The sequence below is a fragment of the Pan troglodytes genome, chromosome 12 (genome assembly GCF_028858775.2).
Source record: "Pan troglodytes isolate AG18354 chromosome 12, NHGRI_mPanTro3-v2.0_pri, whole genome shotgun sequence".
NCBI classification, from domain to species: domain Eukaryota; kingdom Metazoa; phylum Chordata; class Mammalia; order Primates; family Hominidae; genus Pan; species Pan troglodytes.
In genome coordinates this window covers 112790319-112816107 of record NC_072410.2, presented here as the reverse complement: position 1 = coordinate 112816107, position 25789 = coordinate 112790319, and the positions used below count along the sequence as shown (strand labels likewise).

Genomic DNA, 25789 nt, shown 5'->3' with positions numbered 1-25789 from the left:
TCAGAGCCAGGGGTGGACAGTGTTTCCTCAGTTCCTGCGGCTTTGTAGCATCTTCGAGGAACTCTCATACTACAGAAACCAGAGACACATGGCCGGGTGTGGTGTCTCACACCTGTATTCCCAGCACTTTGGGAGGCAGAGGCGGGCGGATCACAAGGTCAGGAGTTCAAGACCAGCCTGGCCAATATGGTGAAACCCCCCCCGTCTCTACTAAAAATACAAAAAAAATTAGCCAGGTGTGGTGGCGCATGCCTGTAATCCCAGCTACTCGGGAGGCTGAGGCAGGAGAATTGCTTGAACCTGGGAGGCGGAGGGTGCAGTGAGCCGAGATCGCGCCACTGCACTCCAGCTTGGGCAATAGAGTGGGACTCTGTCTCAAGAAAACAAAAAAAAGAAACCGGGAGACACATTTGTGGTCACTTAAGATTTTTCCAGACAACAATGTGCTTCATTTTTGCCTTTGAGGTGTGTTTCTTTCTGCCTCCATTCCGGCCACAGTCCTATCCTGGCAGTGAGCAAATCCCACATGCAGTTCTGAGCAGGACGCTGAGGCTCAGCTGCAACATGGGGCAGCCAGGAAGATGCCTGAGGAGGTGCCAGGCACACAGGAGGCACTGGGACAGACTCGGGCCGGGCTGCAGGCTGCAGCAACGCCCACCCCTCTACTTCCAGGCAGAGCCCCTCCGTCTCACAGGACAGAGACAGGGCCGGCTCAGCGGCTGGCACACACTGCTTTATTTGTTCTTTTTATTATTATTTTTAAGTTCACCTACAGCTGCAGTACACACACACTGCTTTATTTGGCTAGCTGCTATTCAGAAGACACTTCCTGAATTCAGGAAGAATTTTTTAAAAAACCTGAGAACAATTCCTGTGACTTCTTAGCTTTGATGAAGTGCATTTACTTTGACATTGATATAGCTTGTAACTACTTTTGGAATTTTTTTCCCCTAACACTTTGATCTCATTAAGGGTATTACACCTTTTCCACCAGAAAATGCAGAGGTATCATCTTTCTTGGAAACCAATTGAAAGCGTCCCATTTTAACAAAATGACATAATAAAATTACAAACATTTACATGATTAAATTCAAAGCCTGATCCATCTGGTGGTAAGAAATAAAATGTTAACTTATTTTAAAAGATGTATTTGCATTATTAAAATATAGTAACGACTTCCATCTTTACATCAAAAGAAACGGGCTTGCATGAGCAACGGCTCCCAGCTCTGGGGAGGGTTTGAGCCACGCCCTTGCGGGGGCCGCTCCAAGCTCCCACTTCAAAAGTTGGAGTTTCCCAGCTGCGAACAGCTGGTCAAAGGCACTCTCAAAAGTTCAAGGAAATGCCCGTTTGCGGATGGCCGCAGCAGGCCTGTGGGTCTGGGGACAGCGCCAAGGAGCTGGCCGTTGGTTCCTGAGATGCTCCTGCTCTGCCGTGTTCTAAGGACATGCGAGCTGGAGCTCTTCTCGGGAAAAAGAAAACGCTGGGGAGGCCTCCGTGTGGGCGGGTCAAGCCAGATAACCAGGCTTGTACTGGCTTCAGCAGAAGCCGCGCTGTTTCCTCCTTCCCCCTCTATCTCCTTCTTTCCCTTCTGTCTCCTCCTTCCCCCTCTGTCCTGATGCCCTGCAGGCTGCTGGGGAGGAGCCTGCCGCCTGCCTCCCGCCTCCCTAGACCGCTGTTCTCCCCACAGCTCTCCCCCGGAGCTGTCCCCCAGCAGGCCACACCTGGGCCCAGGCTCCAGACCTGCCCGCCCACACAGGAGTCCCCTCTAGCCGGAGCTCCGCCCCCTGTTCCCAGGGCGTCCTGGGCAGGTCAGTTTTCCCATCTGTCAACCAGGAACATTCCAAGGCTCTTCCTGCCTCACTGCTGTGGTTTCCCACCTTCCACCCAGGCAGGAAGAGAATCTAAAAGCCCCGCAGGCACTGGCCAGGCTGCCTGTGAGAGGGAGAACTGGAAAGCCAGTATCAGGCAGACCCTCTCCCGGTTGGACCTGGGCGCTGGCTCCCCGCAGGGAAGGCAGTGCTGTGCCTGGGGCAGGGAACCAGCAGTGGCAGCAGTTCCAGATTGTCAGAGCTGGGGAGGGCCTCCAAGAGCTGCCAGAGCTGATTTTCCAGAGAGGGAAACTGAGGCCCAGAGAGGCAGTGACGAGCTCTACCTCCCACTGCAAGGCAGATCAGAGCTGGGGTTCTCGCTCCTCAAAGTGCAGTTGGGGCTTCGGAGCTCGGGCCTGGGCTGGGAGCTGGTTAGACGTACAGAACCTCAGGCCCTGCAAGTCAACAGCACCCCCAGGCTGCTCATTAGGGAGTCAAAGTTGAGAAGCACTAAGCTGACCCGGCCACCCCTGGAGAGATGGGCCCGAGACTGAGGGAGCAGCGCGGGTGCACCTTCCACAGCAGAACCTTCCGGAAGTGTTGTGGCGCAGATGCCAGCAGGGGCTCGCTTGTGTCACCTAGTCCTCGTGAGCCCTCCCCACTGTGGAGAGCGGGCAACCAAGAGGGGCACGCATTTCAGGCTCCAGAAGAACTGGGCAGGCTCCCCGCGTGGGGGAGGAGGCGCCGGCGGCCCAGGCCCACGCGCCTGTGGGTCTACACAGCTAATCGCCCCCACCAGCAACCATGACCGCCAGTGGCTGGCCCAGGTCAGCACGGTCTGAAAGTGGATTTGAACGGTCAGCTTTGAATATCCGGGAGTGACTGCGTTTTGGAGGTGGTTCAGCTCCTGCTAGAGCTCTGGGCAAGCAGAGGGTGCCCCAGCCAGCAGGTGCCTCCGAGGCCTGGCGGGGGTGGAGCATGCTGTCCTCAGCGGCAGTACTCCCGCTCGATGCTCGCCATCAGCCCCTCTTCCGAGTGGTCGTAGGAGATGGCTGCCGGCCTCTCGGGCTTCTTGCGACCGCTGGCTGGGGCTCTGTGGGTCAGAAATGGGACAGGGCTGTCAGGAGGCAGGATGGTGCGTTCACACTCATTTCCCCTGGCCACCACAATGGCTCCTAGTGGGCCCATCCTGAAACCCAAACCGAAGTCTTTGCCCTGGGACGCCCTGTGGCTCTCTCGCCCAACACATATCCACCAGCAGGCTTCTACTGCGTCCGCTTCATCTCCCACAACGCTGAGCCCTCGCAGAGCGGAAGCCAGCACCTGCCCTGGTTGAGGGAGGACGGGCTCTGGGGTGGGAAGACCGAGCTTGAATCCCAGCTCTGCGGCTCATCCGCGCGCCTCAGGCAAGGCCAGTGCGTCTCCGAGCCTCGGTGTTTTTTCTCAAGCACGTAACTTTATTCATGAGTCGTTCCGAGGCATAAGATAATGCATGGGCAGCATGTGATGTGGAATCGAGCACACCACAGCCTTAATCAATGGGAATCACGGCCAGGCGCAGTGGCTCATGCCTGTAATCCTAGCACTTTGGGAGGCCCAGGTGGGCAGATCACTTGAGGTCAGGAATTCGAGACCAGCCTGGCCAACGTGGTGAAACCTCATCTCTACTAAAAATACAAAAATTATCCGGGTGGGGTGCCGGGTGCCTATAATCCCAGCTACTCAGGAGGCTGAGGCAGAATGGCTTGAACCCAGGAAGTGGAGGTTGCAGTGAGCCGAGAATGAGCCTCTGCACTCCAGCCTGAGTGACAAAGACTCTGTCTCAAAAACAATAAATAAAAAATAAAAGGGAATTACTGTCATGTTGGCTGCTTGCCGACATCGGTCCGTGCTTGTACCCTCTGGGGTCTCACAGGAGCTGCTCATTTTGGGGAACCACACGTTCAGGATCCCGCCAGTCCCTCAGCCCACCTGGCAGCCCAGCTGAGAGGGACCGAGACCAGAGCTCCTGCTCCTGCTGCCTGGGTTCCAGAAAGCGGCTGCACCAGCCTGGACCCTGCTGGCTTGTCCTGCTCTCCCAGACCTTCTGGACTTTGTGTGGACACCTGGGTGGTGCTGACTGCCCCCGGACCTGCCAACGGTTGTGTCGAAATGTGCAGACCTTTGCAGGAGGCAGTCCCGGGAGCCCAGGGCAGGGCATGAAGCCTCGGTCAGGCTGGGTGCTGCCTCCTGGAGATGCTGCCTCGGAAGGGGGTGTGCAGGTCTGCAGCTGACAGGGTCCAGGAGAGGCAGGCCAGCTGCCCACAGCCAGGTGTTGGACGCTGCCCTCCCAGTGGCCAGCCAGGGACTCTGGGCAATGGGAACACCGCCAACTGCTTTGCCACTTGCCAGACATTAGGGCGAGCCGCCCCCCATTTCCCGGCCTGGTTCCCCCTCTGCGAGCTTGGGGGGCTGGGCTGGATGGACTTAAATGTCCCTCTGACTACTCCCACTGATGCTCAGAGCACAGCCTCCGGGTGCCCGTCTGGCTCTCTGGGAACTCAGGGCAAGAGCTGGGCTCCTGGCACAGCCACTTGACTTCATCCCCCAGGAAGGATCGGCATCTAGCAGAGGGCCTCCAGGCGTCCAGGGGACACACCCCTCCCATGTCCCGGAGACGTCATGCCCCTATTGACCAGCTGGCTCCAGGGACCGTACTTATTAGCACTGCCCGCGGCCAGTGCGCAGAAACAGCTGCGTGGTCACTGTTGACGCCTGCAGGGCTCTTGGCACACTGCCTGGCTGTGAAAGCACTGAAGGCAATATGTGTTCCTTGCAGCCCTGAGACACAGTGGAAATGCAGACGTTCTGGAGCCAGGCAGATCTCACCTGGCTCTGCCACGCAGTCGCTGTGTGGCTGTGGGCAAGGCACGTACCAGGCCTCACGCCCCTGTGGATAAAACCCAGCAGCTACTCCACGAGTCCAGCCTGAGGGCTGGACCAGGCGCCATCTGCGGTGTGTCTACCACAGAGCTGGGCACTAAGGAAGCACTCAACAGAAGTCGCTGCGATGCTGTTAGTTTCGCAGTGGCTCATGCCTGGCCCGGCGCAGTGGCTCATGCCTATAATCACCAGCACTTTGGGAGGCCGAGGCAGGTGGATTGCTTTGAGCTCAGGAGTTCGAGACCAGCCTGGCCAACATGGTGAAGCCCCATCTCTACAAAGAGTACAAAAATTAGCCGGACATGGTGGCACGCACCTGTAGTCCCAGCTACTCAGTAGGCTGAGGCTGGAGAATCACTTGAGCCTGGGAAGTGGAGTTTGCAATGAGCTGAAATTGCGCCACTGCACTCCAGCCTGGACGACAGAACAAGACCCTATCTCAAAAAAGAAAAACCAACCAACCAAACAAACAAACATAGTAAGGGACCAGCAAAGCACCCAGTACAGAGGAGAGACCCGGCCACTGCCCTTCCTGTTTCCCACCATCCTCCTGGGCTCACCTCCCCTGAGGATTGTTGGGAAGAAGAGGAATGGGCATGGGACACCCAGACACCCTCAAGGGCAACAGGATCTCCTGGCCAACAGGAATCCCAAGCAGCACTTCTGGACCTGGGGACCCCCACAGGAATAAAAGCCCCTCTGGGCTCACCAGGCAGCCCCCTGCTTGCCTGTGGATGTGAAGCTGAGCCCTGGGGGAGGTGGCTGTCCAGATTCACACAGCCATTCTCCTCACTCGTCCTGTCTCACTCAGCACCCGACATGCCCCGTAGGTGGAATCTTGGAGAGAAAGGAGAGCAGGGACTGGCGCAAGGGAAGCTGACGGGCAGCCCTGGGGCTGGGGTGGGTAGGACGGTAGGCAGTCCTGGGCCTGTGAGAGGTCAGGCTCCACTGGGCTCCACAGCCACCCCTGCCCTGTCTGCCTGGCAACACTCCACCAACACCGTGGGGCAATTTGTGGGGCTTAGAGAGCCAGGTGGGGCCATAAGCTCTTTCTTTCCCCTGCTTGGGTGGGAGCACGCAGATAAAAGGGAAAAATTGATCCTAAAGGGATTCTTGGGAAGTCTCACCACTCTTGAGGGAGTCAAGAAATGAATTTTCGTTTAAATTCTCATTCACTGTCAGGTTTTCCATCAGCAGGGACTCCTAAAGTCATGCTTTTTTTTTTTTTTTTTTAGACAGGATCTTGCTTTGTCACCCAGGCTGAAATGCAGTGGCAGGATCACGGCTCACCATAGCCTCCACTTCTCAGGCTCGAGCCATCCTCCCACCTCAGTCTCGTGAGCAGCTGGGACCCCAGGCATGTGCCACCACGCCTGGCTAATTTTGGTACTTTTGTGGAGACGAGGTCTCCCTATGTTACCCAGGCTGAAAGTCACAAATTTCTTAAAAAGAAAAAGACCTTTCCAAGGAAAATCACTCCAAGAAAAGAAACCAATATGCTTCTCCAGAGAGAACAAATCCATTGTAATTGGGCCTCAGAAACCCACATGTTAAATGAGGCAAGAACATTTGTGTTATTCTACTGGGTCTAGAATTTTCTCTTTTTTTCTTTTTTTTTGAGATGGAGTTTTGCTCTGTCACCCAGGCTGGAGTGCAGTGGCGCACTCCGCGATCTCGGCTCATTGCAACCTCCCCATCATGGGTGCAAGGGATTCTCCTGTCTCAGCCTCCCAAGTACCTGGGAATACAGGCACGTGCCACCACTCCCGACTAATTTTTATGTATTTTTAGTAGAGATGGGGTTTCACCATGTTGGCCAGGCTGCTCTTGAACTCTTGACCTCAGGTGATCTGCCCACCTCAGCCTCCCAAAGTGCTGGGATTATAGGTATGAGCCACTGCGCCTGGCTGGGTCTAGAATTTTCTAGAATCTGCCGCCTCTCCAACCTGGGGAAATACTGCCTTGGATCTCAGTTTACTCACTAGGAAAATGGGGAGGAGTAACCTCTCTCACCAATACCGTAATGTGTCTGGCCCAAGGCCTGGCTTACAGTGGGTACTCAACAAGCATTTGCAGAATGAACAATAAGTGAATTTCAGCAGCAGCTGCAGACAGAAGTTTCTAGAACCCCTATGTTCCCCTCCATGAGCCCCTGGGCTTCCACTAGCCCTTCCTTACAGACTTCAGGTCAGGATGGCCCAGCCAAAAGCTCAGGGAAGCAGCGACTTCCTCCGGCACGGCTGCTTCCCTCTGCTGCTTCCGCAGGGCCCTCCCGGGGGAAGGACCTGGCGTTGTCAGGATGGTCAGGACTGGGGTCAAGGCCTACACGCCCCAGGCTGACATTAAACAATCCTGTCAATAAGCATCTATGAAATGCTACCATGTGCCTGGAGCTATGAGGGCCCAGAGGCGAATCTGATTCCTTCTGTGATGAGGCCTGGAGAGAAGAGAGGGGACAGGGCAGGACCACATCACGTGGACCTACTACAGGAGAGGCCACATGTGGGAGGGGCTGGGAAGTTGCACCATGCGGGAGGAGGGACACTAGTTTCACCAGGAAGGGGATAGAGTATGAGGGGGAGATGTTTAAACTGTGCTTTGAAGGGTTTCTTCTTCGATATTTTATTATGAAAAATTTCAAACATACTGAAAAGTTAAAATTTGTAGATTCAATAATTAAGTTCAACTTTGCTATATTTACTTTATCACGTACTTATTTACTTCTTCGTCTGATTTTCTGATGCATCCCAGAGTCAGCTGCAGACATTAGCACCTCCACCCTGAAACACCGTTGGAAGGACCCTGCCTGGGAGGGTGAGGGTGACACTGGAGGGAGGAGATTGAAGGGCGGGACACTGTTGCAGCCACAGGGTGAGGCACTGGTACCCAAGAGCTGCACGCTGGGGGGCTGAGACTGGCCTGAGGGTCCACGGCTGCCACGGGAGTCAGGTGTGTGCCGTGGGCAGCGAGAAGCACAGTGGGTACAGGGCAGATGCTGCCAGCCCTGACCCTGGGGCAGGACTGCTGGGACCTGGGGCTTCCTTCCTGGTGGGAGCACGGTGCTGGAGGGGCTGACAGAGCCCTGGGCACTCCTACGCCTAGGGCAGCACTCAGGGAGGCTCCCATTAAAGTATACTGAATGAAAAGGCTGGGTGCAGTGGCTCACGCCCATAATCCCAGCACTTTGGGAGGCCAAGGTGGGCGGATCACCTGAGGCCAGGAGTTTGAGACCAGCCTGGCCAACTTGGCGAAACCCTGTCTCTACAAAAAATACAAAAATTAGCCGGGCAGGGTGGCTCGTGCCTGTAATCCCAGCTACTTGGGAGGCTGAGGCAGGAGAATTGCTTGAACTCGGGTGGTGGAGACTGCGGTGAGCCGAGATCGTACCAGTGCACTCCAGCCTGGATGACAAGAGCAAAACTCTACCTCAAAAAAATAAAAAATAAAATAAAAATAAATAAATAAATAAGTATACTGAATGAGTGAAGTACCACTGGTGAGTGGTAGTAACGGAAATGTCAGGGGTGTCCTGGAATGTGCATGTGTAGAAGTCAGAAGAAGTAATAGCTAATTAGTTCATGGTAGGATTTCATCCTAAATTCCTTGGGCTGATGGAAACTCTAAAGTCCCTGCTGACAGTGCAGGGGCAGAGCTGCGTGGGCATCATCCTCACTCCTCACTACCTCCCCCTCTGCAGCGGCTTCTAACATTGCCCAGAGCCGGCCACAGCATTCTACTGGGAAGCAATGGCCAGCAGTTTCCACTCGGCATTCAAGGCCCTCCCAACACTTTAATCCTCCCTCCCCAATTCCCTCCTACCACCCCCACCTGTCCACACAGTGTCCCAGGAGGCTCTTTCCTTCCTCTCTCCTCGGCGAACTCCTGTACGTCCTTCAAGCCATATTATTTTTATATTTTTATTTATTTATTTATTTTTTTCTGAGACAGAGTCTCCCTCTGTCACCCAGGCTGGAGTGAAGTGGCGCGATCTTGGCTCACTGCAACCTCCACCTCCTGGGTTCAAGTGATTCTCCTGCCTTAGCCCCTGGAGTAGCTGGGATTACAGGTGCGCACCACCGTGCCTGGCTAATTTTTGTTTTTGGGGGTTTTTTTTTGGTATTTTTTTAGTAGAGACAGGGTTTCACCATGTTGGCCAGGCTGCTCTTGAACTCCTGACCTCAAGTGATCCGTCTGCCTAGGCCTCCCAAATTGCTGGGATTATAGGCGTGAGCCACTGGGTCCGGCCCCTTCAAGCCATCTTAAACACCAGTTCTGACCTCCCCTGGAGCTCGCTGCTTGCATTTCCCGAGACCATGCCCCTCCCGGGAAGGGCCTCAGACCCAGCCCCTGCACTGCAGCCCTCAGCACCGCTGTGGGGCTCAGGGTAGGACCTCCCAGTGTCTGTTAAATAAGCGAGTTCAGCAGGGTTCCTGTCCTGAAATCATTTGTAATTAAGGACAATGGCTAACATTTCCAAACTTTTTCACTCCCACAATCTTACCTGACAATCACCCACTCCCAGTGACCCCTTACCACATTAGCTGGAGGTCAGCAAGCCAAGGTGGTGACCGGCCTGGGGTGGAAAGACATCCCTGGAGCAGACAGACAAGGCCTGGGCTCTGGGGTTGGGGGATTTTAAAGGAGGAAATGAGACCAGGCTCCTCGCCTGCTACCTTCAAGGGTGTTCAGCGTGGTTCCCTGGTAACATGCTGTGGAGCTGCAGGTGGGCCCGCTGCTGGCCCTGGGCTGCGAGTTCCTTAAGGGCTGTGTCTTGTTCCTAGATCTGGCCACAGCGCACAGCATGGCACCTGAATATTTTTGAATGAGTTACAGCACAAATAGGAAATGGGTTGGGCATGCCCTGGTCTGATCCAGGTCACGACCTTTTTTAGGAGGAAGAGCAAAGCTGCGGTGAGATGGTGAGCCTTCTGCAATCTCCTTGGCAGGACCTTCCCTTGAGGGCTAGGGCTTTGCATTTAGAGGGAGCTGCCTCTGGAAACCTCGTGAGGACCTGGAGGAAAGTGGGGGACAGGAGGGCTCTGAGGCTGGCTGGAGTCAACAAAAAGAACCCGTGGCTTCTGGGAGAGATGTGCCTCCCTGGTACTTACTCAGAGACATTGCCGCTCCCTGGGTGGCCCTCTGAGCTCTGCTCTGCGCACACCTTGAGAAAGATGAAATGAAGAGACATTCAAAGATTGTCAACAGTGCAGCCTGCCTAAGGCTTTGGCTTTGTGTGGACAGACGATGGCCACCACTTTCAACCCAGGATCCATAAGCCTCGGAGCGGAAAGGCTCTCGAGCTGTCAAGTTCCATCCACTCATTGCACAGGCAAGAAAACGGAGGCTGCAAAAAGAAAGCGACTTGGAAAGCTCACACACAGAGCAAGTGGCAGAGCCAGGGCCAGACTTGCTGCCTCCCAGACGGCCACCCATGTGAGGGTTATCTCTCACCCCCAGGGGTCATGTGACCCACTGCCACCTAGCACGAGGACACCCCGTGTGTCACCTCCAGGGATCTTGGGACCCACCGCCACCTAGCACGAGGGCACCCCGTGTGTCACCTCCAGGGATCTTGGGACCCACCGCCACCTAGCACGAGGACACCCCGTGTGTCACCTCCAGGGATCTTGGGACCCACTGCCACCTAGCACGAGGACACCCCGTGTGTCACCTCCAGGAACCACGTGACCCCGACCCCACTCTAAACATTGCCCAGAACCCTCTCCCTCCCCCACTGAAGTGCTTTCTCTTCATAAGGCAAGGACGTGTCTACACAGCATGTGGCTGCCGTGGATTCTATGGTCCGACAGTCCACTTGCCTACCCGTGCAGTGCCAGAACCACCCTGTCTCATTCCTGGCATCAGGCAAGCCTGGCTGTCCGCTAAAGCATGTCTTCCCAGCTTCTTTCTTTTTCCAAGAGAGTCTTGGTGATTCTTGGCTATAGGCACTTCCACGTACAGGTGCTGCTCGGCTTACAATGGGGTTACGGCTCGAAGAAAACATTGCAAAGTGGAAAAATCCTATGTTGAATCATCAAAATCAGGGACCATCTATACATGTATTATAATCAGCTTGTCATATTTGGGGGAAAAAAACCTTGGGGATTTTTCTAGGGTTGTATTAAACTATAGATCATTTTAGGGGGACTTATAGCTTTACAATAATGAGTCTTCAAATTTATAAATAGGGAATATCTATTCATTTAGGACTCCTTTAGTGTCTTCTAAGAAGTTATCATTTTCCCTATAGAGATACCATGGATATCTCTTTTTATTTTATTTATTTATTTTTGAGACAGAGTTTTGCTCTTGTTGCCCAGGCTGGAGTGCAATGGTGCGATCTCAGCTCACTGCAACCTCTGCCTCCCGGATTCAAGTGATTCTCCTCCCTCAGCCTCCTGAGTAGCTGGGATTACAGGTGCCCGCCACCACACCCAGCTAATTTTTGTATTTTTAGTAGAGATGGGGTTTTCCCATGTTGGCCAGGCTGGTCTCGAACTCCTCACCTCTCAGGTGATCTGCCCACCTTAGCCTCCCAAAGTGCTGGGATTACAGGCGTGAGCCACCGTGCCCAGCCAGCAATGTTAACTTTTTAAAATAAAATTTTCTACCTGCTTGATGCTTCAGAAATGACTGAGATATATACATTTTTAAAAAATTCTTTTTTTTTTTTTTTTTTTTTTTTTTTTGAGACAGGGTCTTGCTCTATTGCCCAGACTGGAGTGCAGTGGCCTGATCATAGTTCACTGCAGCCCCCACCTCCCAGGCTCAAGCAACCCTCCCATGTCAGCCTCTCGTGTAGCTGGGACTACAGGCTCGTGCCACCATGAAGAGCTAATTTTTCATTTTTTGTAGAGATGGGGTCTCACTGTGTTGCCCTGGCTGGTCTTAAACTCCTGGACTCAAACAATCCTCCCATCTCAGCTTCCCAAAGTGTAGGGATTACAGGTGTGAGCCACTGGGCCTGGTCAGAGATATATGAATTTATCTTGTGCTTAGTAGTCTTACTGAATTCTCTTATTAGTTCTAGTAATTTATGGCTTCCTTTGGATTTTCTTATTTCCCATTCACATGATCTGGGAATAATGGCCATTTGATTTTTCCCTTTCTGGTCCTTATACATTTTCCCCCTAACCTTTCTGCACTGGCTGGGACCTCCAGTAGTACAGTAAAAGGAAGTGATGATGACAGTCATCTCTATCTTAATCCTTTATTGAAAGAAAAAGTTTCTGTCACATCATGACTGAATATGATATTTGCTGTAGTTTCTTCTCTGGCTATCTTTTATCAGGTCCTTGTCTCTCTATGCTGTGTTCTGGGTCATTTCTATCTCCCTCTCTCCATCTCACTGATCCTCTCTTCATCTCTGTCTAATCTGTTAAACTTATACCATTGATATCTTTCATTTTGCTTATTATATTTTCCATTTCCAGATGTCCTATTTGGTTCTTTTTCACATCTTCTAGGTCACTTTCTATAGTCCTTGTCCTTTGCAGGTGTTTTCTTTAAACATAATAAACATAGCTGATTATAGTCTGTGTCTGGTGATCCTAGTAACTAAGATCTTCATTGGTATATTTTTGTTTCTTGTTTCTTCTAAGTCTTCACTTGGTTCTTTGGGGAGTTGATTATTTTTTGCCATTGGCAGCTTGTCATCATTGAAAAATTCCCTCTGGGTATTCTTTGAGGCCTAAGAGGCCTTCCTCCAGAGAGGGGATGCATTTGCTTTTGCCAGGCACATAGCAGGCATCCCTGGTCTGAAACCACTTCAAATTAAATCTATACTTTGAAGTATTTTGGACCACCAGGTGATGAGAATTTAGGCTGCAAACATAAGAGGTGCCTGGGTTGAGCTTACAACTTCCTAGAGCTTGCAAGATCTTTCTGTTCAAAGGAAAAAACTTTTGGGTAAATAGGTGTACACGACTACAAAGAAACCCACTCCAACTGCATGTGCTAGTCAACCAGTTTTTGGTTCATAAATATAAATGGTCATAAAACGACTCACAAACATTTAAAGGGGGAGGGCACATGAAAGAATAATCAAGATGAACCAGCTAGGCGTGGTGGCTACCAACACTTTGGGAGGCCGAGGCGGGTGGATCGCCTGAGGTCAGGAGTTCCAGACCAGCCTGGCCAATGTGGTGAAACCCCATCTCTACTAAAAACACAAAAACTAGCAGGGTGTGGTGGCGGCCACCTCTAATCCCAGCTACTGGGGAGGCTGAGGCAGGAGAATTGCTTGAACCCGGGAAGCAGAGGTTGCAGTGAGCTGAGACTGCACCACTGCACTACAGCCTGGAGTGAATTTAAAAAATTAAATTTTAAAAAATTAAATAAATAAAAGTCTCCAGGAAGGGATGAGCAGGCGGAGACAGGCCACCTACACGAAACCAAGAGTCAGGTGGCCTCACCTGCTCATCAGTGACACTGGAAGCCACTGTTATAATGGCTGCAAAGGTATAAGGGAAAGCTATTTTGAACTCAGAATTTTAATTCCAAATAAACTATTAATCAGGTATTAAGAAAATGAAGATATTTTCAGACATACAAAGACTTAGAGTTTATCTCCTATTACCCTTTCTGGAGGAAAAAAAATTATTTTTATTTTTGTTGTTGTTGTTGTTGTTTTTGTTTTTTGAGACGGAGTCTTGCTCTGTCACCAGGCTGGAGTGCAGTGGCACAATCTTGGCTGACTGCAACCTCAGCCTCCTGAGTTCAAGCGATTCTCCTGCCTCAGACTCCCGAGTAGCTGGGACCACAGGCGCGTGCCACCACGCCCAGCCAATTTTTGTATTTTTAGTAGAGACAGGGTTTCACCATGTTGGCCAGGATGGTCTCGATCTCTTGACCTCATGATCCACCTGCCTCAGCCTCCCAAAGTGCTGGGATAACAGGTGTGAGCCACTGCGCCTGGCCGAAAAAAATATTTTAAAAAATAATTTTTTTAAATCATAGAAGATAGAGGTTTCATGAGCCTAATGGAATTAACCCAGGAATGCAAGGCAGAGGAAACTTCGGATAATGTGTAATAAGGCCAGAAAGCAACCTGTCAATGTCCAAAGTTCCCATGACATAAACTGAGCGATCAGAGTAGCTGCTCCAAATATCTGAAGAGCTCATGTGGAAATAGGCCACACTTCTTCTGCCTGTCCCAGGGGCTCAGTGTGTCCCCACTAAAGGGAGGTGGGTTGTGTTCAACACAGAGGACTAAGTCAGAGCTGCCTGTGAGGGAGAGGCTGCCCCTGGAAGCAGTGAGATGCCTGTCACTGAAGCCAGACAGAGGCTGGGTGATCCAACAGCTCATGCCCCCTTCTTAGAATTCAAAATCAAGGCCAAACACACACCCTGAAGTCACGCACTTCTATTTCTAGGGTCACTATGAACGCTCAGCAGGTGAAGAGGGGGAGGGCAAGGGTAAGAAGGGATCGCAACAACAGCGTCTTCACGCTCCCGTCTCCTCACCTTCCGGGCCTTGGTGTACTTGGTTCAATGCCAAGGAGCTCCCCAGGGTTCTCCCAGCCCGGCCCAGTACCCTCTGACGGGTGTGGCTTTGCCTTGACCTCTATCGCTGCGGTCCCCGTGCTGAGATGGAGAACCTGTTTTATTTTTATTTTTTACTTTTTTTGAGATGGAGTCTTGCTCTGTCATCCAGGCTGGAGTGCAGTGGCGTGATCTCGGCTCACTGCAACCTCTGCCTCCAGGGTTCAAGTGATTCTCCTGTCTCAGCCTCCAGAGTAGCTGGGATTACAGATGTATGCCACCACACCTGGCTAATTTTTGTATTTTTAGTAGAGGTGGGGTTTTGCCATGTTGGCCAGGCTGGTCTTGAACTCCTGACCTCAAGTGATCCACTTGCTTCAGCCTCCCAAAGTGCTGGGATTACAGGTGTGAGCCACTGCGCCTGGCATATTTATTTATTTATTAGAGACAGGGTCTTGTTCTGTTGCCCAGGCTGGAGTGCGGTGGCCTGATCATAGCTCGCTGCAGCCTCAACTCCTGGGCTCAAGCAACCGTCCCATCTCAGCCTCCTGAGTAACTCAAACTACAGGCACATGCCACCACACAAGGCTAATTCTTGTACTTTTTGTAGAGACGAAGTCTCCCTATGTTGCCCAGGCTGGTCTTGTACTCCTGAGCTCAAGCGATCCCCCCACCTCGGCCTCCTAAAAAGTGCTGGGATTACAGGCATGGTGAGCCACCACGCCCAGCCTGAGAACCCTTTTTGTTTGTTTGTTTGTTTTGTTTTGAGACGGAGTCTCGCTCTGTCATCCAGGCTGGAGTGCAGTGGCGTGATTCGGCTCACTGCAACCTCTGCCTCTCAGGTTCAAGCGATTCTCCTGCCTCAGCCTCCCGAGTAGCTGGGATTACAGGTGCCCGCCACCACGCCCAACTAATTTTTTGTATTTTTAGTAGATACGGGGTTTCACTATGTTGGCCACGCTAGTCTCGAACTTTTGACCTCAGGCCGTCCACCGGCCTCGGCCTCCCAAAGTGCTGGGATTACAGGCGTGAGCCACCGTGCCCGGCTCTGAGAACCTCTTAAAGCTAAGGCAGGACATCCAGCCAAGCCCAGGGCCTGTCAGGGTGGACACTGAGCTGCCTGCTGCTGCCCTTCTGAAAGGGCAGCGGGACCCTTGCAGCAGGGGCCTTGGAATGCCTGGCGTAGGGACCTGACTTTGCGCTGCTCACTAACATGAAGACACTGCAGCTTCAGGGCAGCCTTAAGGATGGAATGCCATCCAGTGCGTGAACGGCCCCCCAGAGCGGATGCAGGAGTAAGCAATTTCCCTGATGGCTCAGCCTTGCTGTTTCTGTTGTTTTCACCTGTGTTTTTCTCTGTGCCTGAGATTTTATTGCGTGGCCCTTTATCTGGCCAATTTGTTTAAGCCTTGAACTTACTTTCTCAGATGGAAAAAGCATGAGACTCCCAGAACACACAAGCTTGCTGAAGCAGCGAGGAGGAGCTGGTATGAAAAGCAAAGACACAGCAGCCCCAGATGGTGGCTCCAGCCTCCTGCAGACAGGGGCTCCTCCAGGGGGCTGCCTCCACCTGCAGATCACTGAGACACCTGGACGGACGTGGGGAACCGGCAGCACCTGGGCTGGGGCCCTGGGAACTGAGCTGAGTTCAGGACCAGTGTGTGTGTGCGAACCTGTTTGTATGTGTATGTTTGTGTGCATGCGAGGGGTGTGTGTCATCCCTTGAGATTCTAGGGGGGCTTTGGAAAGACCAAACCACAGCTAAACAAGAAGCAGAAAACATATGAGAATGAAGCGGATAAGATCATCTCTTAAAGTTTTTGACTCTTAAAACCAAAGTTTTTGTGAAAATTAAAGTTTCAAAGGTTACTTTTTTTTTTTTTGAGACAGAGTTTCGCTCTTGCCGCCCAGGCTGGAGTGCAATGGTGCGATCTCAGCTCACTGCAACCTCTGCTCCTGGGTTCAAGTGATTCTCCTGCCTCAGCCTCCTGAGTAGCTGGGATTACAGGCATCCGCCACCACACCTGGCTAATTTTTGAATTTTAGTAGAGCTGGGGTTTCACCATGTTGGCCAGGTTGGTCTCGAACTCCTGACCTCAGGTGATCCACCTGCCTCAGCCTCCCAAAGTGCTGGGATTATAGGCGTGAGCCACCATGCCCGGCCCAAAGGTTACTTTTTAGAAAATCCACTGCATATTTACCAAAAATAAAATATACAGTGGATTTCTTCTCCTGAAAGAGTTCTTCCATTAACTCTTAATTTTTAGCAGCTTAATATGTATGTATATACACATACCAGTTATATGTGTAATTGGCAGAACAATTCCATTCCTTTTATTCCATCGTATGGATACACTTCCCCCTTCCTCTTTAAGAATTATCCTTCTTTGAAGCCCAAGTTTGGTTTGTTTGGCTTTTCGGTTTTCTTAAGGAAACTTGAACATGTACGGTAGAGAAACTCCTACAACGGCTCTCCTGGACCTGACCCAGCTTTCACAATTTTGCTAGTCTCGTTCCGTTGCTCACCACCAGAGGGCACTGTTCTCCCCACACAGAGGCCAAGATCCCAGTGCCCTGGGGAAGCTCCACTGTAGGGCTTTGCAGGCAGCAGAAGCTGAGCAGTGCAGGTGGAGGAGCGGTGGGGGAGCGGTGCAGGCAGGCTGTGAGTCGGAGAGTGGTGCGGGTGGGCTCTGCGTAGGGGGGGATGGCGCAGGTGGGGTCTGCGCGGGGGAGCAGTGCAGATGTGTGGGAGCAGAGCAGATGTGTGGGAGCAGTGCAGGTGGGCTCTGCATGCGGGGCGGTGCAGGCTGGCTGTGTGGGAGTGGTGCAGGTGGGCTCTGGGGGGCAGTGGTGCAGGTGGGCTCTGCGATGAGACCTGTCTTGCATGGCTAACATGACAAGGACGTGACAAGGGGCTCTGGGAAACCACCCCCCCACCCCCGGCTGTGGGCTGCCAGTCCGGGGCCCGTCTCACTGGGAAGGCCTTGCCTTGAAGGAGGTGTTTCCAAAGCCACAGGGAAAAAGGCAAGGGAGACCCAGAGAGGCTGTCACTGGACTCAGGGTCTGAGAGACTTGTCCGTGCTAGCAGGGTGTGGACTGCGGTTGGCTTGACCTGCAAACAGGCACCCTCCCACTCCTTGCTGGGCCCCAAAGTCCTCCGATGTTAATAAGAAGGTGGGACTGAACCATCTGTGAGGTCCCTTAAGCTCAAGTCATCTCGGATTTCAGCAATAGAAAGAAATGACAGCAGTCTGGCCATTTACTATCAAGAAACAGAGCTTGGTGGGAATCGGAATGGGTGGCCTTGGGCAGGGGGCTGCTTTCCCTGCTGGGTAATGGGCTCACGGCATTTAGGGGCAGAAGGGCCTGTGTTGTGCACAAACCACTGCTCTGACCCTCCTTCCCAGAGTCTAGTTAGGGTCTGCCCCAGCCCTATGGGACTCAAAGCTCCAAGGTTAAGAGCTCTTGGTCAGCATCTCTCGAAGAGTGCATGAGCCAACATCCTCCTTTCCACGGCATTTCTACACCCTGCCGTGCCCAGTACTCAGCAGCAGCCACCACGGCCTCTCAGCAGGGCAGGAAATGTGAGGCTGTACCCCTGACCGTGATGCAACCAGGCTTCTAATCACCTACAGCAGCCAGCAGCCAGGGACCATGAAGGGAGAGAGCCTCTGAGGCTGCCCGCTCCTCCCCCGGGTCGAGGCACTGGGCTTCTAACATCTTTTAATCCTACTCTTTTTATAGAATTCCAGAGAGGACAATTCTTCCTTCAGTTTTTGATGTTCATGTTCCAGGCTTGGCATCCTTCCCCACCCATCCACACGCTCTCCCTCGGCAACTGTACTCTGGTATGGCATCAGCCACTATCCAAATGCTGATGTCCACGAAATGACAGCTCCAGCTCCAACCACTTTTCGCAGTTGACAGGAATTTCGGACAGCCCACGGAAATTATCCACCTAGGACTCAAAACTCAACTTGTACAAAACTAGGCCCATCCCGTTAATAGCATTCTGAATCTTCTCAACTACCAAGCAGGGAATCTTGGAGTCTTTCTAGAAACTCGCTTTCCCTTGCTTGTCAAACTCAGTGGCTCACCTCACCTCCTCCTCCACCTCTCACCTGGATTCCTCCCTTACCTGGGCTCCTGCCCCCATGCAGTCTCCCCCAGTACAACCTCCCCCGCCACTGTGGATCCTTCTATTACACAGGCTGGGAAGACACACAAGAAACTGAGAAGCTGCTTGTCTCTGGAGAGCGGAGCTGGGGAAAGAGTTGGGAGGAAGGGAAATTTTCTTTGCAATGCATGTTTTCAATGTCCCCTCGTGTGCCTGTGTATTACCTCTTCTAATTTTTAAAATAAACATTTAAAAATAATGAAACACAGAAAACTTCGCCTAGCTCCCCACTGCCTACAGGACAGTTCAACCTCTTAGCCTGGAATCCTGTGAAAATGTGACCCAAACCCGTCTCGTTGGTTTCTGCTCTCCGACATCACCTGGCTGAATGGCACATAAACTCCAGGCTGTTCAAAAGCACTTCTGGGCCAGGTGCGGTCGCTCATGCCTGTAATCCCAGCACTTTGGGAGGCTGAGGCGGATGGATCACTTGAGGTCAGGAGTTTGAGACCAGCCTGGCCAACGTGGCGAAACCCCGTCTCTACTAAAAATAAAAAAATTACCTGGGCATGGTGGCACACGCCTGTAGTCCCAGCTACTCAGGAGGCTGAGACAGGAGAATTGCTGGGACCCGGGAGGCGGAGGCTGCAGTGAGCCGAGAATGCGCCACTGCACTCCAGCCTGGGCAAGACAGAGTGAGACTCCATCTCAAAAAAAAAATCGCTTCTGGACCTCTGGAGTTTTCTACACATTGTTTCCTCTTTATGGAAAGCTTCACCCTTTGTCAACCGCTGGAACACATAGTGATCCTTTAGAACCAACTCAGACACCAGATCCACTGGAAGACTTCTGCCTCGGGTGGGATTCCCACGCCTCCGCGTGTGCAGACGCACTGGAACATGCCTTTACAACATGCTTCCACGGGAACTTGCAAACGTGCATTTACGCACCCCTTCCCAACACAGTTATGAGCTTTTTGGGGGTCCGCACCATCCTTTCTTCTTGTCCCCTGGATCAATTGAAATATCACTCATTGCCATTTAAATTTGTGTTTTTTGCTACAGACTTGAACGCAGGCAGATAGTCACCGTCTTCAGGACAGTGACTTTGTTTTGCTGCAAGTCCATTAAGTTACCCATCACCTTGACGTCCTTCTGTGGAGGTGCTGTCCCGCCAGGCACTCACTGTGACTGCTCTCTTTACACCGTGAGTTCCATAGCAGCTGCATGCCAAGATTACTGTAAAGTCCTGGCTGGGGTAACAGGCAAGAAAGAATTATCCGGATGCTCCATGGCTACAGCAAATGGAACCTTTCCAAAAATGGTGGATGACAGAGTCCCTCAGCCTAAGGAGAGGACACTATTGCCCGAGACTTTCTTGCAAAACAGAAAAATTCTCAAGATAACGTACTTCCCTTGACCTTGAGTGACCCAGGTTTATAGGCAGAGGGAGGAAAACAATCTGAATTACCACCTGCTAATAAAAATACTGAATCTGGCTAGGCACAGTGACTCACACCTGTAATCCCAGCACTTTGGGAGGCCAAGGCAGGGGGACCACCTGAGGTCAGGAGTTCAAGAACAGCCTGACCAATATAGTGAAACCCCATCTCTACTAAAAATACAAAAAAATTAGCCAGGCGTGGTGGCATGCTCCTGTAGTCCCAGCTACTCGGGATGCTGAGACAGGAGAATTGCTTGAATCCTGGAGGCAGAGGTTGCAGTGAGCCGATGCACTCCAGCCTGGGCGACAGAGCAAGATTCCATCTCAAAAATAAAATAAAATTAAATGAAAATTAAAATACTGAATCTAGGTCTACTTGATTAAACCAAAATTTCTTCTCCAAAGGTTCCTTCAAATTTCACGAGGGCCTCTAATGCTCAAAACCTCCTCTTATCCAGCCCATTCTGGGACTAAGATTTTCTGGTGAATTCCATGTCCAGCAGCACCATCCCTACCGCCATCCACTACTGCTACGCTGTAAAAAGAGCCTTCCTACAAGAGCTGACTGCACCGCACTCCTTGTGTCCTATTCTCCATGAACTCCAGCCCAAGGCGCCTCCCACCACTCTCTGACCCATCTCTCACCAAGGACCTTGAGACCTCCGAGTGGCTCAATTCAACCACCAGCTCTCAGGCTTCCCGCATATATCCCACCAAGCAGCACTTCCAGCAGCTGAGCATGCCCTCCGTCCTAAGCACCCTCCTCCCTTGGCTTCCGGATGTTCTCTTGGTTTTCTCCCCTTTACTGGCTGTTCTTTAGGATGCCTCTATCTCCTCAACCTTCGAACAGCGTGCTCAACCCCTGGCCTCGCCCCACGTTAGTTCACATACACGAAGCTCCCAGGACAGAGCCCAGTGCCCATCCATGCTTCCTAAGCACACGCTGGCAGCATCGTCACTGGTGATCCCATCTAACCTCATGGGTTTAAATCCTCCCATGTTCTAATGGCTTCTAAACGAACTCCAAACCTGACCTCTCCCCTGAATGCCAAACTCTTACAAAGATCTACCCACTTGACATTTCTGTTTGGATGTCTGACAGGCATCTCAAATTTAACATACTGAAAACCAACTTCCTGGTTAATGACACCCCAAACCTGCCCCTTCCACATCTTCTGTGTCTGTTCACGGCAGCTACATCCCTCCAGCTGCTCTGGCCAAGAACTCCTGGTTCACCTTTGATTCCTTTCTTCCTCACACATCCCAGTCACCCCACTAGTGAGTCCATAAGCCAACCGCCCCTCACCACCGCCCGCCAACCTGGTCCAAATGACCCCACATCTCACTTGGATGACTGCAGAAGCTCCCCTCCCCCAGCACAACCCCAGCTTCTGTGCCTGCCACCTCACTCCCCCTTTCTTCACTCCAGCGAGACTCTGTCTCAAAAACAAAAACAAAAACAAAAACAAAACATAATATTCAGAATGATGATTCAGGGATAAACAGACCGTCTCTAAGACATTCCCAGTCAACAGTGGTCAAAATTTTTAAATGTGAGTGCTTAAAAGAATAACTTTCACTTGAGTTTGATGTTCTTTTATGAAGATTATGTCTCTCCTCCAAAATGCTAGACAGTTATGAAGCTATTAAAGGTTTCTTTTCCTCCTTTCTTCCTAAAGAAACTAAAAGTAGTGTTATTGGCCGGGTGCAGTGGCTCACACCTGTAATCCCAGCACTTTGGGAAGCCAAGGCGGGTGAATCACCTGAGGTCAGGAGTTCAAGACCAGCCTGGCCAACATGGTGAAACCCCGTTTCTGCTAAAAATACAAAAATTAGCTGGGCGTGGTGGCGCGCATCTGTGGTATGCAGGCGTTATCTGAAAATAATGAATTGGACCCAAGGGCTCCCTTCCGCCTCGAATAATCTGTGATTCTAGGATTCATTCATTTATTCAAGAAACATTTATGGTGCAGAAAATACATACAGTCAGCTGGGTGAGGTGGCTCACGCCTATAATCCCAGCACTTTCGGAGACCAAGGTGGGCGGGTCATCTGAGGTCAGGAGTTTGAAACCAGCCTGGCCATCATGGCAAAACCCCGTCTCTTCTAAAAATACAAAAATTGGGCGTGGTGGCGGGCGCCTGTAATCCCAGATACTCAGGAGGCTGAGGCAAGAGAATCGCTTGAACCTGGGAGGCACAGGTTGCAGTGAGCCGGGATCACACCACTGGACTCCAGCCTGGGCAACAGAGTGAAACTCCGTTTCAAAAAAAAAAAAAGAAAGAAAGAAAGAAAAAAGATACACACAGTTCACACCCCAGAAGGGCAACTGCAGCTGGCTGACCTCCTCAACAATTCCTGAAACCATCTCCTCTGCAAGCCTCTCACCGCCACTGCCTCGGTTCAGGACTCGGCCACCTGGACCATTGCAGACTCCCCCACCCACTCACACAGGTGGTCATGTTATCCCTAGTCTGACTCTGTCCAGTTCATCCTCCCCACAGTTGTCGGTGTGACGTTCCTAAAACACAAACTGTCACAATCCTTACTTTTCAGATACCCAGAACTTTCATAGTAATCCAAACTCGCTAACATGGAATACCCCTGGCATGGCGCACTGCAGCCTGGCATACTCTCCTAAGACCTCTCTGACCCCTGCCCTGGGCACCAGCTGCCCCAGCCACCAGTGACATTAGGCATGAGGTTCTCTCTGCACAGAACTTGCTGCCTGGATCACGTCCACAGACCCTTCCAGATTCAGGACAACTTCCAAATTCATCCCTTCGGGAATGCCTACCTGCCTCCCTTGGGATTAGCCGCTTTCTCCTGTGGCCTTTTGATACGGATCTCTCATCGCCCTGCTTTCTACTTTCCCCCATCGAGCTGCAGACTTCTTTAGGGCAAGGGCTATGCCGTGTGGCCTCATCCCTAGCACCCACAGCGGGACCGGTGCTCAAAGGATAGCTGGAAAATGACTTAAAGAGCGAGCAGTCACCATGATGAATAATATCAGCAAATCAGAGGGCACAACATTCACTCTTGCTATTTGCCTCTCATTTTCACCTCCGAGTTTCCAAAGCACTTGAAAATGAACACTAAAATTAACTGCCTCCTTGCTATGTGTGAATTCCTCCCAAATTTCTCAGCTATTTGTCCAGGCAGTGTTATATAACTGCAGGCTGATGTGGTATTAAAGGAATCTTGTTATATAATTCAGCCCTACTCACTGCAGCTCGCTTTTCCTTTTTAAAGATCGTAAGTGAGAGTAGCAGGGAACCAGGGGCAGAGGGAGAGAGCTCTGTGCACTGTCGCCTGGGGCTGTCCCTCTCCCCCACCCTCCCTGGGGCCTTTTCAGGATTCCTTGGTGCGGTGGCCACCCAGGAAGGCATCTTCCTCGGCTCCCAGCGGCTGCTAAGCAAAGCCTCCGGGACCCCAGGGAGGAGGACGAGGCCCTTGGCATCCTCCCCGAGCCCGGGAGCGGATGTTGAAGATCTTGTTCATTCAGCTCTGCTGGAGCGAAGACGGTTGCCAAACCAGAGTGCTTGTTTTATTGTTTTTTTATAACAGCAGGACTGTTATTACGAGTATTCAGGGAGAGAGAATAGGAAGCGCAAAAGAGATTCCGCAGCATCTTAAAAATAGCAGTAACATGAGAATTGCCTGCCCAGCAAGGCAAGGATCTGGACCGGTGGGCGCGGCAGGGCGCTTCTGAGCCACCGTCTGGCTGCCGTGCCACCACCGCCGGCGCCCCGCTCCAGGGCGGCCCGGGAAGGCCAGGCGGGGCCGCGGGCCCGAGGGGAGCCGGAAGCCCGGCGCGCTCCGCCTAGGGGTGTCCTTCCTCGGCCGCTCCCAGCGCGATCGCCCCCAGGCCTGGACACAGACCCGGAGACGGGGCAGAGAGGGAGGAAACCTGGGGGCCCAGGGGCGGGGAGGCCGGGGCAGCGGGGAGCACGCAGGTCGGAGGCTGGAAGGGGGCGCAGCGCGACCGGCGCCCAGGGCTGGGGCAGGGACGCGCGGCCGGTGAGTGGGGTCCCCGCCGTCCCCCGAGGCCCTGCGGCTCCCACACTCACCGCGCTCCCCGCGACCGCGGTGGGTCGGGGCCGGGCTGGGCGGCGCGGGGCGGGCTCTGGGGGGCCCCAGGCCGCCGACTCGGCCAGCAGCTCGTCCAGCAGGCGCAGCGTCTCGTCCCTGCCGTCGAGGGGCGCCACGGGGCTGGGGTCGCGGCCGGGCGCCTCCTCCGCGGCTGCCCCCGGGGCCTCGGCCGCCGCCACCGGCACCCGCCGGCGGGTCCCGCCCTCCAGGGCTGCCGCTCCGGGCCCCGCAGGGAGGCTCTCGGGGCTGCGCCGCCGCCTCAGAGTCCGGCTGCTCCGGCTGCTGCCGCTGCCCATGGCGCGCCCGCCGCCTCCCGGACCGCCGAGGGGGCCCCCGTGAGGGGGCGCGGCCGGGGGCGGGGACGCTAGGGGGTGCGGCCGGGGCGGGCTGCAGGGGGAGGCGCGGGGCGAGGCCCGGGAAGCGGCCGCGGCCAGGGGCTAGGGTTCCCGGGGGGTCGCGGCCCGAGGACGGGGGTGCGAGCCGGAGCCTGGGGAGGGGCGGGCGAGGCAGGGGCTGCATGGGCGTGCCGAGGGGGCGCACACCGGCCCTAGGGAGGGGCGGGCCCGAGACCCCGGCGAGGAGCACCGGGTGCGGGCGCGGCCTCCCCTCCCGGGTCTCCCCCTACAGTCCCCCCACTCCCGCCCACGGGTCCCCTCGCTCCCAGCCGTCGGGTCAGCCCTGTCCGGACCTTCTGGAATTGCTGAACACGCGGGGGGCCCGGCTGGGTTTGTTCATTTATGGAAACGCTCCCCAGACGACGCTCGCCGGGCCCGTGGGAGGCGGCGGGAGCTTGGGGGGACTTCCCAGCGCCTGAGCCCCCTAGCGATGCGCGGGGTGGGCAGGGGAAGACCCTGAGGGCTGCGCGCGCTGCGTTCGCGAGGTCCGGCCGTCAGTGCGCCCCGACCTTTCAGTGTCCGCCAGGCCTAAGACGCCTCGGGAGGGAAGGGGCGATCCTCCGGGCACCAACAGCCCCCTCCGGCCTTCTCCTTCCCTCTGTTGCCCCAGCGGAAACTGGATGTGTGAAGGTTGAGCCTCATCAAAACCTCCAAATAGTCACCACTTTTGGGAAAGAAAAACTTTGAAAATGAAGGAGAAAGGCAAAGCAACCCCCACCCCGCCCTCCCCCCGCCACAGGAAAGAAGCAAAAGGAAATACCTAGGTGGTGGTCATAAGTCTAGCTTTTGGTCTCGGAATTTTTTTTTTTCCTTAACCGCTTTTCTTTTTAAGTGAACTAACCACAACCCAGAGTAGAAAACACTCCAAAGCTGCCGAATTCAAACCCAGCGAGCCTTCCTGTTGGTTGGTTCTGTGTTTTACTTAAATGTGATTACTTCCTTCCCTTGCCCACCTCCCGCAACTTTAAATTCCAGCCTTTCCAAGACAGGGCAATTCAGAAGTCCTGGGTTTAACTCACCTATCTTGACTTGACGTTAACTTTTATCCTGATTGATTGGATTCCAGAATAATTGTGAAAATGGAATTTCGGCTAAACTTTCCCAACTACAGACTTGATATTTTACTATTTTATCACTTCAGGAGTAGACATTAAAAAACATATGCCTAAGAAAATGGAATAAAAATGGGACTCAGATTCACATCCATTTATTTTTATTATTAAGAGAGAACAAGAGGCCGGGCGCGGTGGCTCACGCCCGTAATCCCAGCACTTTGGGAAGCCGAGGCAGGTGGATCACGAGGTCAAGAGATCGAGACCATCCTGGCTAGCACGGTGAAACACCGTCTCTACTAAAAATACAAAAAATTAGCCGGGCGTGGTGGCGGGCGCCTGTAGTCCCAGCTACTCAGGATACTGAGGCAGGAGAATGGCGTGAACCCGGGAGGTGGAGGTTGCAGTGAGCCGAGATCGCGCCACTGCACTCCAGCCTGGGCGACAGAGTGAGGCTCGTCTCAAAAAAAAAAA

At 53.1% G+C, this 25789-nt stretch overlaps 1 protein-coding gene across 2 annotated transcripts; it reads right to left on the bottom strand.

Moving 5' to 3' along the window:
* Nucleotides 1–733: 733 nt before the first annotated feature.
* Nucleotides 734–25772, bottom strand: CYS1 (cystin 1). 2 transcript variants are annotated; one of them, XR_677932.5, is made up of 4 exons: nt 23847–24195; nt 9842–9894; nt 9617–9744; nt 2821–2904 (listed from the first exon to the last, which is right to left on the bottom strand). XR_677932.5 is itself a non-coding variant. In XM_001155543.6 (3 exons), the coding sequence occupies exons 1-3, from the start codon at nt 24162–24164 to the stop codon at nt 2799–2801; spliced, it is 477 nt and encodes a 158-aa protein (XP_001155543.2). In that variant the 5' UTR covers nt 24165–25772; the 3' UTR covers nt 734–2798. The 2 variants fall into 2 exon arrangements, 1 of the variants encoding a protein (XP_001155543.2); XM_001155543.6 differs by lacking the exon at nt 9617–9744 and having other exon boundaries at nt 734–2904; nt 23847–25772.
* Between the last annotated feature and the right edge of the window lie 17 nt (nt 25773–25789).